The sequence below is a fragment of the Simochromis diagramma genome, unplaced genomic scaffold (assembly GCF_900408965.1).
Source record: "Simochromis diagramma unplaced genomic scaffold, fSimDia1.1 OVJJ01000449.1, whole genome shotgun sequence".
NCBI classification, from domain to species: Eukaryota; Metazoa; Chordata; class Actinopteri; order Cichliformes; family Cichlidae; genus Simochromis; species Simochromis diagramma.
Window position 1 is genome coordinate 1,815,586 of NW_024387274.1, and position 16,459 is coordinate 1,832,044.

Below are 16,459 nucleotides of genomic sequence, written 5' to 3' on the forward strand. Positions count from 1 at the left end.
GAGCAGCCTGGACCCAGTTTGTGAGTCCAATAGTCTAATCAGTGCATCTAGTAAGAATCTCAGGTGAGTTTCAATCCTGGTGACCTTGATCTTAATGTCAAAAAGTCAGATTTTCTGACTATGTTGTGAATGCAATTACTGGAAAACAATGTGATGTAGGATTTTCAAAATAATACTGTAGGTGCATCTAATAAAAATCTCAGTGACCTCAACCTCAAGGTCAGAGGTCAAGTTTTCTGAAAATCTTGTGAATGCAGTAACTCAAGTCGGAAGCTCGCCGACCTCTGACCTTGTAAATACGATAACTTGAGAAAGTGCAGTTACATTGTAACCTTGGTTCTCTGATTGAGACACTATCTCTCCACCCTTTTAGTCAGGGCATGTCGGTACTTCTTTAACTCACTCCAGCTTGCCCAGCCACGCCCCACAGGACAGCGCTTGATAAAAAAAAAAAAAAAAAAAAAAAAACAAGAAAAACCACCCTTTCTTATTGGTGGAAAAATGTACCATGTCGACCAATCAAAAAATGATATAGCAACATGTGGCTTTTGGTTGTATAGGAAGACGGGGTAATCATTACTGTAATGATACTAACCAAAGTCTGATGAAGCGCATGTGTGCTTGAAATGCACCTGCTCTGTGCTGCACTCTGTTAAGCATGTCTTTGTATTTCTGTTATTTTTTAAAGATACTACCCTATTAATTTCTCCCCACATTCTCCACATTTCATGCCACAAGCTTTTTTCCTAAAAGACTGCTATTGAAAAAACAATAATCTGCAAGGAGACACTTCCAGTTTCAGGTCACAATTTTAGTTTTACTACTAACAAGCTTGACAGTTTTTCTGTGGTTACAGAAAACCAGATGAGTTTGTATGTGATCTGGAACTGAGCCACTTTTCTCGGGCATGTGTGTTTGAGAATGCTGGTGTATGTTGACAGGACACGCCCACTTTGTATGTATTAAGAGGGGAGAAAAGCAGAAGCTGAAACATTGCTGCTACACTATCAGTCAGTCAGCAGCCAGGAACAGGCCGGCAGTGTGTTTCTGCTCTCAACGATTCACCCTTTTCACCCCTTCAGTCAGATTCTCTGCAACAGCTTGACATGATGCTCGAGCATGAGGAGTTCACCAAAGCAGGCAAGAAAGCTGGCTTGCAGATTTGGAGGATTGAGAATATGGAGTTGGTCCCTGTGCCCGACAACTTACATGGGAGCTTCTACACAGGGGATGCTTATGTGATTCTCTACACTGTCAAAAAGAAAGAGAGCTCCTTTTACCATCTGCACTACTGGCTGGGTAAGTGACTAAAGCTCTGGACCTAATTCATTGTGTCAGTTTATTATTGTTCCACTCAGAATAAGGGAAATGAGTTATAATTGGATGTAATAACCTATCATTGGAAGAAGTCCTATTTCAGAGGGGTCCTCCAGGGTAACAGATAAATCTCAAATTAAATTCCAAGGAACCACTCAAGAGCTTCCTTAGAAGTTCTAAGGAAAGAAAAAAAAAGTCCACAAATGTACAAAGTTACCAACGCCAGGATGTGACACTATCTTTATAACACCTGTGAAGGTGTTATAAAGATAAAATCATACAAAATCATACAAAATCATACAATATTGCTTTATATACAGGTCAGACATACGTTTTAACATCATTTTTGCTCTGACCAGCTGATTTTGTTTAGATTTTTTTTTCACAACATAAACAATCATTTTTGTTACTTTTCATTTTTCATCTTTAATTTTAATAACTTTTATGTTTTCTTATCATGTGCAACAGGTTAAAGAACCCTTCTTAATTTCTATTCAAACAAATGTCTTATGTAGTTGGTGATCTAACTGCGTTGCTGTATTAGGAAGCTGTGTAGATAGCAAAAGCATTAACAGAGAAAATAATTTTCCTCACAGCTTTCTGAATGATCCACATTCAGCTATAACACAAACTTCACTCTAAACTGTTCCAGAAAATAGTAATGTCAAAGTAGCTTACTGTATATTTTACAGTTTTGTACTGTCTTTCTAGAATATCATTAAATTTACATAAGTAGACTGATTTTACATGTCAAAGGTAAAATAACATAACATCACTGTAAATATTTACTTGTTTTTTAAATATATTTTTTTGTACATATGAATATTTAGATTGTAAAACTACATTCAGAAATGTATCATAATTTCACAAATATTTGTCTGTTATGTGAGAGAATGATCTGTTAAATTCAAATGTAATACTATGGAAAAATATATAAAATGATCGAAAATTAATGAGAATTAATGATAATTTTGCTGAAAATTTCATGTCATCTAGGTCTGATTCAATAATTCAGAGGTAACAAGTGAAAATATAATTAATAGGAATAAAAACTAAAAAAAAAAAACATATAAAACATTGCACGGTCACGCTGTGCTAATTATATATTTTAAAAAATAAATGTAGAGGTAGGGATTGCAATTAATATGAATCTCAAAGTATTCACAACATTCCTGAACAGAAATAGGCCTCTGCACCTGGGGTGAGGGTGTGGCCATGAAAACAATGTGACATGCCATTGGATGTTGGGACACATAATAACATGACACTAAGCATCGGCCAATGAATGCGAACTAACAACCACAAGGTTGCGTGTATGGCTGTACTGTAGGAACAAATCCTACTATAAAAGTATTTTACTGTGCATTTTAGTTTTGTTCTGTTCTTCTAGAATATCATTAAAGTTACGTAAATAGACTGTGATTTCACATTTCAGAATCAGAATCAGAAAGGGTTTTATTTCCAAATGTTGAGCGGGTTTACAACATTAGGAAATTGCTGCGGTGCTTCAGTGCAAACATACTGTTATAAATACTGTTATAAATTAAGCTTAAATAGACATGAAAATAAAAATGAGAATAAGAATTAAAAGTGCTAAGTAGATAGATAGATATATACATGATATATACATGAGTGCAGGTGGTGATCAGTGCCAAACATGGAACGATGCAGTGAACACAGCGTAGGGTCAAATGTTTTCAAATGTAAATTAACGTTAAATCACTGTAATGTAATAAAACATAATTGTCATGGTTATTAAATGTATCTGTCTGTACATATGCATATTTAGATACAGATTCACAATTGTATCATGATTTCACAAATATGTGTCCGTTATTTGAAAGATCGAACTGTTGAATTCAAATGTAATGCTATGGAAAAGTATATAACATGATTCCTATAAGCTTGTGTTACATCACATAAGTATTATTATCATTGCTGTTCAAGGCGATCGTGGCCCAAGAGTTGGCAGTTCGCCTTGTGATCAGAAGGTTGCCGGTTCGAGCCCCAGCTCGGACACTCTCCGTGGTTGTGTCCGTGGTCAAGACTCTTCGCCTACTGGTGACGACCAGAGGGGCCGATGGTGCGATATGGCAGCCTCGCCTCTGTCAGTCTGTCCCAGGGCATGCAATCCATTATTATTTAAACCAACTGTTAACTGTATATTTCTGTACATTTACGTATTATGATTCATATTGCCACATTCATTGACCTTGTTTATAGGTAATTTCATTGTGGCTGTAGCTCAGGTGGTAGAGCGGGTCATCTACTGATGGGAAGGTTGGTGGTTCGATCCCTGGCTTCCCCAGTCTGCAAATATCCCAAATATCCTTGGGCAAGATACTAACCCCAAATTGCTCTCCGATGCATCCATCGGAGTATGAATGTGTGTGTGAATGTTACTTAGAAAGCACTTAGAAAAATGTGCTTGTGTGAATGGGTGAATGTACAAGTTGTGTAGAGCGCTTTGAGTGCTCAGAAAGAGTAGAAAAGCGCTATATAAGAACCAGTCCATTTACCATTGTTTGATCACGTTAAAATGTTCCTAATTTAATGTCTAAAAGCACTTGGAAAAGGCAGAATCCCATGTAAAATTAGTGCAACAAACTGTATTGTCATTACTGGAAATAACCACATTTTTATGAGGAATTTATTTTCTGTTATTTTACGGTAGTATTTTGGCGCCCCAGCTGCCAGAATATAACTGTTTTTTTAAGATGTTTTTTTAACAGTGTATCTAAATGCTTAAACTTTATAAAAATATTGTAGTGTCCTATCAGAATACCTGCCAACAATGCTGTCTTTGTCAGGTTTGTCGTATAGACCATCCCCTGCTCTGCTCCTCCTCCTCCTGCAGTTTACTTCACTGTTGGGACTAATTCATGAAAAGTGCTACGTATTAAATATACACATGGAGTACTACACAGTATATATAGTATCTGTCATCATAAATTGGTAACCCACAACCCACTTAACGGATTGCACTCACATATGATGCTGGTCTGATGCCTTCTGGACCAAGCAGAAGCTTATTGTTAGTTTTTGTTGTTACTTCACTGCTTCATTTTCAAGGACGCTTTATTGGCTACGTGACTCAATAGCTCAGTGAGTGAAATGTTGTAAAATCACAATGAGAAGGTGCTGCAAAGTCACCAACTCCATCAAGCTTGATTTGCATAGTTAAAAAAATATTGCAACAGTAAAATATGAAGTTTGTTGTTAATTTGCTGTGGATAAATGACTAAGGTACCAGTTTGCTTTCTTCAGCAACATGTCACCACTAGAATAGAATAGAATAGAATAGAATAGAATAGAATAGAATTCAACTTTATTGTCATTGCACATGCACAGGTACAGGGCAACGAAATGCAGTTTGCATCCATCCAGAAGTGCTTTAGTGATATAGATATATTACAATATATATTAGCAATAATATAGATATGTGAGTATATTACAGAAATGGGTCTATTATGGTATGTTATAATGTACACGGTATGAAGTATGTTGTGAATATTCTATAACTATAAGTATGTACAGGCTGTAGTGAGTACAAGCTATGAACAGGATATAAATATGAAAAACTATACAGAATATGAAATAAATAACTTTACAGAATCTGAGATATACAGCTATACAAAAATGGGAATTATGCAAGTTGTAAACAGTTGTAGGATTAAAGATTATCGAATGTACAGAGTGATTATTTACACAGAGCTATACAGTAGTGCAGTTAAGATAAGTGAGGGTGTAGATAGTTTCTACAGAGGCTATATAAAGTGCTAGTGGTTGTGAGTGGTGGTTCAGTCCATGTTATTATTGTGTGTTTGAGGGTACAGTTGTCCATTGTGGGTGTGTGTATGTTCAGTCCATGAGTTTAACGTGGGTCAGATGTCAGGAGGCAGAGTTCAGGAGTCTGACAGCTGTGGGGAAGAAGCTGTTCCGGTACCTGGTGGTCTTAGTCCGGAGGCTCCTGTGGCGCCTCCCAGAGGGCAGGAGGGTGAAGAGTCCATGCGATGGGTGACTGGGGTCTTTGATGATTTTCCCAGCCCTTTTCAGACACCGCTTCCTGTAGTTGTCTTTTATGGCAGGAAGTGGTGCTCCGGCGATGCGCTGGGCAGTTTTCACGACCCTCTGCAACGCCTTCCGGTCCGAGGCAGAGCAGTTCCCGTACCAGACTGTTATACAGTTGGTCAGGATGCTCTCGATGGTGCAGCGATAGAAGTTCACCAGGATGTCTGAGGACAGGTGGTTCTTCCTCAGAGTCCTCAAGAAGAAGAGGCGCTGGTGAGCCTTCTTGACCAGCTTGGAGCAGTTGGTCGTCCAGGTGAGATCCTCGGAGATGTGGACTCCCAGGAACTTGAAGCTGCTCACACGCTCCACAGCCGTCCCCTTAATGTGGATGGGTGGATGTGGGTCAGCACTACTTCACACCTCAGGAAAGTTTAGCCAGAAAATCAGCCCTCGCTTGTTCCATACAATCACTACACATCATGCTAACAATAAGTGTGTGTATGAAGCTTGATATACTTTAATGCTGTGTGCCATAAAGTTTCCAAAACCTGAATAAGCCTTTCTCGAGCTGACAGCTCCGTCATAACCACACCTCATTATTCACACCTGGCGTTACCTGATCCCCCTGATAATCACACAATGATCATATCCAAACTAATCATTTCCTGACAACAGCTGACTATCTTTTTAACATTGAGCTGTGGCGTTGCTCTTACTGCTTTTATTTATTTGCAACAGAGAAGAAGAAAAGCCTAAAACACTCTTGGTTTTGGCTTGTCATTCTGCGCCACATAAGTTATCAGTAGCAGCATGTCATAGATATAAGAAATCTGTAATGGTGTAACAAACAGTACATGAGTTCACACTTCAACACTTAGCGCTCTAGTTTAAGTTTTGGTGTCGCATCTCTTCATGCCTCCTTTTGTGTCTTTTGCACACTTCACTTGCAACAACTTTGCAAACAGTAGGCATCGCACAAAGCATATGTTGAGCCACACCAACCTACAGTTTTTGATTGGAACCATTTTGACAACAATTCAAAATGTGAAAGTAGTATGCTGAAAGTAAACACCAAATGTGTACTGAGTGACTCTACTCTACTCTACTCTACTCTACTCTACTCTCAACATTCTGTCTGGTGCTTGTCCATTAAGAACGATGGATATATACCTACAAAACTATATAGTATGGACACATTTTCTTTTTTCTATGCTGATATGTAGATGAGCTGTGTGTATGTTTGGCAGCATGTAAACATGACTGGACTTGCTTGAGTATATTTGTAATACTTAGGGTGTTTATAAAAGTGAGGGGTATTTGTGTGCTTTGATTTTCTGATTGAATAAAACATAAAAATCAAGTGAAATACATTAATTGTACTTAGGGGTTCACTTCACCCAATTTTCACTGTTTCCTAAAAAGTTACATTTAAACCAAGCAAGTTGTTATATCTAGATGGCACTAAATGCTGCTCGGGTTTTCTAAGCTTCTTTTTTGTGACTTTAAGAAAACAAACAAGCTGAACAAACATTCACACACACACTGGCACTGTGATGGGTGCGTCAGAGAGCAGCTTGGGTTAATATGATGCCCAAGGATAGTTAGCGTGGCAAGACTGGAGCAGCCAGTCATCAGTAGATAACCTGCTCTGCCTCTTTAGCTACAGTCACCCCTTTTTTCTGTTATGTAACAGACTGCTATTTTTCAATAAATTGTTCTTGTACAATTATCACAACGCTAGTAGTAGTTTTACCACTATTATGGTAAGACTTCTGTTTACGCTCTACAAGTAATTCTTCCTCTAATGGTTCCATGTTATTTTCTAGCACTGGGCTAACAGCATTATTCTTTTGACTTAGACACAAAGAAATCTCCAGTAGCTTTTCTCTTTGACAAACTTTGTATTGGTAGTGTGCAGCTTTAACCAGCAACTTGTCATGCTTGTCTTATTCTGACGGTTCACTCTTTGTTGACATTTCCTTCTTATGTTGATTCAGCTGCTGTCTCAGCTTTGTCTGGGATGTTTCTTTTCTATCCGGGCAAACATCTGGAGAGAATGTCAGCATTATTCATAACTTCACCAAGTTCATAATGTCAACATGAAGTCTCCCTAACCCACCAGGGGCAGATAGCAGTGTTAGTTTGGGGGCTTGTCCATTGAGACAAGGACCCGAGTTGCAGGGTGAGAGTCCATTTATTTATAATATCAACAACAATAAATCACACTCTTGTGATACTTCGACTTTTTAGTCACTGTATCTCTAGCTCAGTTTATTCACTCCAACACTGCTCTTTTCCTCCTATCCCAGTTTACCACTAAAACAGAGAGCGTGTGATTAAATAATCAGTCCCAGCTGCCCCGCGAGTCTCCAGGGCACTGCCTGCTGAACCCACTGCACCACCACTCCTCTGCATCGGAGCCTCAGACCACACCACGGTCACATACCTCTACCATTTGAACGAGGCCAGGGAGCCACTCGGCCATGTCTACTCCCCTCTCTGTGAGCAGGAGAGGAAATCAGCCACCACCGTGTCCCCGGCCTATGGACCACCTCAAACTTAAATGGCTGGAGGGCGAGATGCCACTGGGTGATCTAGGCACTGGCATCTTTCAGTGGAACCATTATGCATGGTCTGAACAGACAGGCACAGGCCTCTCTCAGACAGTTTCTGCCTGATGTACACAACAGAGCCATCAACCCCCCTTACCTGCTAGGACAAAACAGTGATGTGTTCAAAACGTCCTTATGCAGAATAAAAGGAAAGGAAAATTAGGTGTGTGGAGCAGGGGTTCCCCACAGAGAGCCTCTTTTACTGAGTCAGACACACTGAGTGTGTTCGACCTGTGTTCAGTTGTCACAGCTCACTAGGTATAATCTGTTCCTAACCATCACAAATGGAAATGTCAGTGATAAGTCATCATGTGACCATCAATTGTTATCACAAAGGCTGATCTCAGAGTGTCGTCACAAGACTGTTAGTGGAAAATCTTCCATGTTCCAATCTTCCAGTTACTGAAGCCAGCGGAGTCTCCTGTGAAGCTGCTCTAGCAATTGCATCTGGCACTTGGTCTGGGCCACCACCACTTGTGCACACGGCAGACCTGTGCATCACGGTGAGCTCCACCAGCATCTGTGCCAGCAGCTGGTCTGGCAGGACCCAAAGCACACACAGGCAGAGTTGCATGATGAGTGTCCAGTTATGTACAATATCAAAAACCCCAGATCACACTCTTGTGAATTTCAGGATGGCCCTGGTTGCACCGCATTGGCAGGCATTTAGGTTCACAAGTTTTAACAAACAATAATCTGTTTTTCAGGTAACTGTCAAGAGTTTTATGTAGGAAAGGTTTCAACTGTTTTCATTTTACCATAATGGTGATGCGTATCAGGCCCTTCAGGTAGCCATGATTCAGTAACAAGGTGGAGACCTATGCTGACAGAACAGTGGAGGCGACTGTGAATTTCAGAATGAAACCAGGCCACCATGAGTCTGCTCGACTGACCTGTGGTCACTGTGAAGTCTTTCCACTTCCTGGGAACCATCATCTTCCCAGGATCTGCAGTGGGAAGCTCATCAAAACAGCACATTAAAGGACATTTTTCTTGTAGCAGCCGAAGAACTTCAACCTGTCAGTGATGGTGCACTTCTGCTTCTTCATTACTGAAGCCATCCTCAACTCCTCCATAACAATTCGCTGCTGGCACTGCCAGAGACAATGGCAGAATACAGCACATCACCTGCTCTGCTCACAAGTTGATTGGCAGCAATGTGCTTTCTCTTCCAAAACCTAAATGTTTCCCTGGCCCCGGGGCAGGCACAAGAGATCACTGTTGACACCATCCACCCCAGAAATAAACTTTTTGAGTCACTCCATGCCTGATGGACCAGATGGAGGCAGGAGGCTCTGGTCCATCTGGAATAACACCTTATGACATTCGGCAGTTTACTTCAACATACAGTTGGATTGCTTAACTACTTTCTCACTGTCCTTATTTATTATTGACAGGAAAAGAGTGCAGCCAGGATGAGAGCACTGCTGCAGCCATCTTTACTGTGCAGTTGGATGATTACTTGGGTGGAAAGCCAGTCCAGTACCGAGAACTACAGGGGGTTGAGTCAACTGCCTTCACCAGCTACTTCAAAGGAGGGCTCACTTACAAAGTATGTTCATTCATGAGCTCTGCTGCAACATGCTGATCTTTTAATTACAATTCTAGATGTCTAAAGCTCCTGAACCACAAGTGCCAACGTCATCATTGCATTCAGTTCATGGAGGAACATATGGTTATTTAAACTATCATCTTGCAGGAGGACTGTTCTCTGCTGTGCCCATAGTAGAAAAACAAATATGGTCTATATTCTCAAACAGAATTAAAAATATGATTGTGTAACTTTAGTGGTTCTGACAGTCGTTGTCCATGACCTGTTAATCACGTGAGGCATCACATGAGCCATGGTGGGGATAAGGGTGTATGTCAAAGGAAGGATGAAACCACTGTGAGACCCTGCCCCACCCCATCATGTGGCCCATTGAAGTCACCTAAGGGCATGTGTGAGTGGGCATTGAAGCCCCTGGCTCTCAAGACTGTGTGGGTGGTGGCTGATGGTGTTGTCAGCCACTACCTCTGTATAGTGAAGGTTTTTTGACTTTGGACTTTGAAAGGGGAAAATGGCTTTTTCCTTTTTAAACCATCTGTTTTCTTAGTCCAAGATGTGGCATCCTCAAAAGAGTGTCGTTTGTGCTTTGAGTGCATTTAAAGAACAAAGGACACTTCAACCCTCACTTACACCTTGCCTTAGGTAACCAAAGTAGTATACAACTTATACCATGCATACCATTTACAAATTGTAAATGGCAATTTAAAGTTTATTGTGACTGTAGGCTCAAAAATATGACTTTACAGACCACTTGATTTTTTTTGTCCTTTATTAACTAGCCAGATATTTTTTTTACGTTGACTTTATACCATAACATTGTACTCTGCAAACCCTGCTACATTATATTTGGGAACAGTGACTGGAAAAAAACAGCAAGAGAGAGTAAGAAAGAGAAGTGACAGTGCAGTGTAAACAGAGAAGGTTGACAGCATAATATGTTCTCTGTCCACAGACAGGAGGTGTGGCCTCAGGTTTCAACCATGTGGTCACCAATGATCTTACAGCACAGAGACTTCTACATGTCAAGGGTCGGCGTGTTGTCAGAGCCACCCAAGTCCCCTTCAGTTGGTCCAGCTTCAACAGTGGAGACTGCTTCATCATTGACCTTGGAGATGTAAGGACAAACTGTTATATACTATACTGCCAAAAGTATTTCATTATCACTCATTGTACCTAATAGTACTGTCACCTCATCAGAGCACTTTGTTCTAAAAATGCAGGTTGACTTGTAATTCTAGTGTATCTAAAAACAGAACGGGAGCCAGAGCCTTCAGCTTCCAGGCCCCACTTCTTAGAACGAGCACCCAAATCTGGATTTGGGACAAAGGCACCCTCTCTACTTTTAAGTATTAAAAAGGGTTTTTTTTTTTGTAAAATAATAATAATAATAATAATAATAATAATAATAATAATAAAAGGGTCAATTTCAGAAGCTCAGGACATTGTATTATGGTACAGGATGCCACTTATGCGACTAGTGGTGTACTGACCCACAAAGTGGAAGGCCACCCAAAATCATAGAGCTGGGTCAGCCACATTCAAGCGTTACATCACAAAGAGCAGGGAAGATATGTTCTCTGGATCGATGAATCCCATTTCTCCATCTGGTAATCTCACTGGCAAGTCTGGGTTTGGCATTGCCAGGAACATGGCACTGGCTGCATTTTGCCAAATGCAGGAAGGCTGATGGTGTATCCAAAGCTGATAAAACAGCTTTGGAATAAATTAGAGGGGAGACTGTGAGCCAACATCAGTATTTGACCTCACAAATGTGCTTCTGGATGAATGGTCAAAAATATAAAAACACTCTTAAAACCTGTGGAGCTATATTAAACCCTAAAGATAAAGAATGGGATGTTACTCAAGTTCATATGCGTGTGAAGGCAGATATAGTATATGTAGACACTATGTATATCTGCAGGGAGAGTGTAAATTAAATGGGGCCCAGAGCCAAGTTTGTATTGCCTTGTCTAACTGTTGTTGTGTCAGCAGAAGATCTACCAGTGGTGTGGATCCAAGTGTAACAAGTATGAGCGACTGAAGGCAACACAAGTGGCCAGGGGTATCCGTGACAACGAGAGGAATGCTCGTGCAGAAGTGATAGTCATAGAAGAAGGAAGTGAACCATCAAAGTTAACAGATGTAAGTCCTATTTTATGGCTGTTAAGTTATTTTGCATTTGGGTTTCCTGTTCTAAACATATACACTACCAGTCCAAAGTTTGGACACACCTTGTCATTCAATGTTTTGGTTTTTTTATTATTATTTTAACTGCTTTGTACATTGTAGATACATACTGAAGACTACTTTGTTGACAGTGCTGCAAACTCTTGGCCTTCATGATGTAGTCCACCTGAAATGGTTTCCCCTCACAGGTGAGCCTGTCAGGGTTCATTTGTGGAGTTTCTTGCCTTCTTAATGGGGTTGGGACCATCAGTTCTGTTGTGCAGAAGTCGGGTTGGTGCACAGCTGACAGCTCTGTTTGACAACTGTTAGAAATCATATTATGGCAAGAACCAATCAGCTAAGTAAAGGGAAACAACAGTTCATCATTACTGTAAGGACTGAAGGTCAGTCAGTCCGGAAAAAGCAACCTCCAGGCTGTGTGAGAGCTATTTGACCAAGTGCAGTCGCAAAAACCACCAAGTGCTACAATTAAACTGTCTGACATGAGGACGCCCCAGGAAAGGAAGACCAAGAGTCCCTCTGCTGCTGAGGATACATCCATCTGATGATGAGTCCACAGCTGAGATCTTTGGTTCCACCTGCCGTGTGTTTGTGCGACACAGAACGGTGAATGATGGTCTCTACATGCATGGTTCCCACCGTGAAGCATGAGGAGGTGTGATGGTGTCGGGGGCTTTGCTGGTGACACTGTTGGGGATTTATTCAAAACTGAGGGAGAGATGGAGTGCTGCACCAGATGGCCAGGCCTCCACAGTCACCTGACCTAAACCCAGTGGGGATGGTTTGGGATGAGATGGAGGACCAACAAGAGCTCAGCATCTCTGGGAACTCCTTCAGGACTGTTGGAAACCATTTCAGGTGACGACCTCATGAAGAGAGAGAATGCCGAGAGTGAGCAAAGCAGCAATCAAAGCAAAGAGTGGTTACTTTGGAGAATCTAAAATATAAAACATGCTTTGAATTATTTCACACTTTTTTTATTTACCACATAATTCCATATGTGTGCATTCATAGTTTTGATGAGAATCTACAATGTAAATAGTCATGAATGTACATGTACATGTACTATAGTACATGTACAGTAGCGGTTATTGATACGGGCGACACGGGCGGTTGCCCGGGGCGGCATCGTGGTGGGGGACGGCATCACGGGCATCGACGTCATGCCAGCGCATAGTGGGGATGGCATAGGCACCGATCGGTTTTCTATCGCCCTCCGTTTGCGAGGTGCGTCTGCTGCTTGCGGCACAGGGAGGAGAGGGCGGGGCGGCGGGGGATTCTCTGGCTGGCTGGAGCAGCATTTAATAACCAACTCGCAAAATAAAACAAATAAACAAACAACAAACACGAAAACACCAGACATCATGATACAGACTTATAATTTGCATCGATGTTTTTTTGAAGTTCTGTACGCGAAAAGTGAGCGCGAGAGCCCTCGGTGCGCCTGCTCGCTGCTGAAGTCAAAGTAAACTTTATTGTCATCTCCGCTACAAACAGTCCAGTATACAGAGAGACGAGACGACGAGGCTCCAGTTACAGCAGTGCAAGTAAACAAACAATAAATATAAGAAGAGTAAGAAAATAAATATACACTTTAGGACTCAGGGTAAAGGGATCAATAACAATTTAAAATTTATAATTTACAGTTTGATGATTTAAAGTCTCACACAACCCGTCGAAAGGGGAGGGGCCGGCTGCTTCCAGATAGAGCGCATTTCATTTATAATGTTGTAAATCCAAGCCCATTATATATTCATGATTTGAATCCTGGGTTGTGTGAAATCTCAGAAATAAACCTTAGACAAAGTGAATCTGTGAACTAAGGTGTAGTTCTGTTAGGTTAAGTTGTGGTGATCCTCGGGTTGGGGGATTTGTGTTCATACTGGAGTGCAACATTAAAACCAAGATGGACAAGAAAAGTTCAAAGCCATCAGGTGCTCAGTTTAGAAAAAAGAGAAAAGAAGAGGAGGAGAAACGAGCAACAGATACAGGTGTGTGTGTTTCTCTGGTGAAATTCAGTATGGTTCCGACAACAGTTTTATGTTAATGTATAATCCTTAATATGTTTTATGTGAGTGTGGTGTGTGGTGTGTGTGTGTGTGGGGGGGGGGGGGGCAGAGGGAGTGTTCGCCTGGGGCGCCAAACAGGCTAGGACCGCCACTGTACATGTATATGTTCTATATACACTATAGGTCCATATAGCGTATACCACTACCTGGTAGTGGTATACGCTACCTGTCAAAAGTTTGGACACAACTTCTCATTTAATGGTTTTTCTTTCTTTTCATGACCATTTGAGTGCATGGACCTCATTGGGCTGTTTCCCAACAAGCTGAGCAAGGAGATCAGGGTAGCTAAGAGGAGCTAAAGAAAGCTAAAGAAAACGAACAGCTTCTCAGCCAGTGACCCAGAATCCGTTTGGAGAGGCCTGCAGCACATCACCAAATACAAGAGTCCCTCCCCTAGCCCTGGTTGCTCATGACCTTAACACCTTCTACTGCAGATTTTAAAGACAACCCCCTAAAAATCCCATCTGCTCACCCTCAACTCACACCTACACAAAAAGACTACCTGCAGTCTCAATTCCCCCCACACACCCCCGCCCTCTGACTCCCTACCTGCACTAAAGATCTGTGAGGAGGACGTGGGTCTACACTTGCAGACACAGAAGACCAGAAAGGCCCCAGGACCTGACGACATGCCCCCCTTGATCCTGAAAATCTGTGTGACCAACTGGCCCCCAATCTTCACCTGGATTATTAACAGATCTCTGGAACTGTGCTCCCTCCTGCTTCACACACTCCACCAAAGAAGTCCACCATCACAGGGCTAAATGACTACAGGCCTGAGGCCCTGACGTGACTATGGATGACTGTCTGGTCCCACCCTTTTCGATAGCTAATAAACATTTGCACTTCTAATTTCTTCATTTTTGTGTGAAGTACAGTTAGCCCCCTATTTTGTTGGAGAAAGACAGAGCTAGGGGTTTTTTTGGCGAGGGGGAGGGGGGGTGCGCGTCTCTACATTAGCAGTGGACTTGAAATCAAACAAGAAATATATGTTTGAACTGTAGACTAAACACCTAATGCTGACAGATATTTGTGTTTTATTCATTTTTTCTGTGTTGCTTCAGAAAACATAAGTTGATAAATCTACATATAAATACAATAGTGCAAAACATTCACTAGTTTTTTCACATGTGCATTCAATTCATGTTTTCAACTCATTTTTATTTCTTTTGTGTTTGTTTATAGTTTGCTATATTTATGCTTTGGTTGAATTGTTTATTTTTGGATTTACTGGAAGCATTAATTGTTTCACTTCTTCTTTTTTTTTTTGCTTTTTTCTGGTGTTGGACAGGTTCTTGGAGACAAGCCACCGCTGTCAGAGGGAGGTGATGATGATGACACAGAGGCAGACATGTCTAACAGAAAGATGGCTAAACTATATATGGTAAAGTATTAACATCAACAAACACTGAAAAAAATCGACAAAGATCTTTGTTGTCTAATAGTTAGAATGTTTCCCCAAACACTATCATAACTCTGAATCCTGCTAGCTGTTGCTGATGATACACAGCTACACAGCAACAGCAGATACAGCAGCTGGACCTTTAGCTGCAACACTCTGTGAGGCAAACTGCACACAAACAGTTTGTGTTTGTTGAGCTGATAGAAACATTATATTTGAAATTAACTCCCACTTAAAAAGTATTACTCCCTTTATGCTTGCATGTCTCTAAATCTAGCTAGATGCTGAAGTGTCCCAACCGCAACTTATGGACACCTGCAGTCGCTCTGGTGTGCAAAAAACCCCCCAAACAAAACAACAAGACGCCACTTCATCGCCTGACTTTGACACACAGTTTTGCATCTTTCACTTCTTTTTGTACAACAGTCCCTGGTGGTTAATATGCAAACACGACTGCCTTAATGAGTTACTGTTACTGTCAAATCAGTTTGATGGCCCGCAATGACATGAAATAATAACTCCCCTCAAATCCCTTAAACCAAAAATAACGTTTTGAAAATGAAAAAGTAGAAAGTACAGAGATTTGCTTAAAGATGTAGGGAGTAAAAGTAAAAAGTTGTCAGAATAATAACTACTCAAGTAAAGTACAGATACCAGAAAATTCTACTTAAGTACAGTAACAGAGTATTTGTACTCCACCTCTGCATCATTCACACATTTAAACACATTCATATAAGAACTTTTTCTGTTTGTTTTCTATCTAACATTTGCACAAATTCTTAAATGAAGTCAAGAACCATCATATAACTTTTTATTATTATTATTATTATTATTATTATTATTACCAGGTGTCTGATGCATCAGGATCCATGACAGTGACTGTTGTGAAGGAAGAAAACCCCTTCCTGCAGAGTGACCTACTATCAGATGAATGCTTCATCCTGGATCACGGCAAAAACAAAATGATATTTGTATGGAAAGGTGCTCAAACAGTGTTAGCTAAGAGATTCTGGGACTTGCTTTGGATGGCTTGTTATAAGTGAAATAAGCTACCCAGTTTCATATCAGCATTGATTTCATCTATTTTTTTCCTGCAGGACATAATGCTAATCCCAATGAAAGAAAAGAGGGCATGAAAACAGCTGAGAACTTCATCAAGCAGATGGGCTACCCAGCAAACACACAGGTTTACTTTCAGTTTCACTTCATGGAAACTGGACACATTTTCATATTATTCTTTGAAAGTTTCCTGTAAGTAAAAGTACAGGACTATTGGAAAACTGTCCTGTATTGGAAATGGAAATAGTTCCAG

At 40.8% G+C, this 16,459-nt stretch overlaps 1 protein-coding gene across 1 annotated transcript in view; it reads left to right on the forward strand.

The window, feature by feature from the left end:
* The first annotated feature begins 989 nt into the window (after positions 1-989).
* Positions 990-16,459, forward strand: part of scin (scinderin) — a 32,152-nt gene continuing 16,682 nt past the window's right edge. Inside the window, exons 1-7 of the mRNA XM_040002643.1 lie at positions 990-1,299; positions 9,338-9,492; positions 10,442-10,603; positions 11,482-11,631; positions 15,037-15,129; positions 15,996-16,128; positions 16,245-16,333. Of these exons, the coding sequence (XP_039858577.1) occupies positions 1,107-1,299; positions 9,338-9,492; positions 10,442-10,603; positions 11,482-11,631; positions 15,037-15,129; positions 15,996-16,128; positions 16,245-16,333 (975 nt within the window). The 5' untranslated portion in view covers positions 990-1,106. The remainder of the gene's footprint in view (positions 1,300-9,337; positions 9,493-10,441; positions 10,604-11,481; positions 11,632-15,036; positions 15,130-15,995; positions 16,129-16,244; positions 16,334-16,459) is intronic.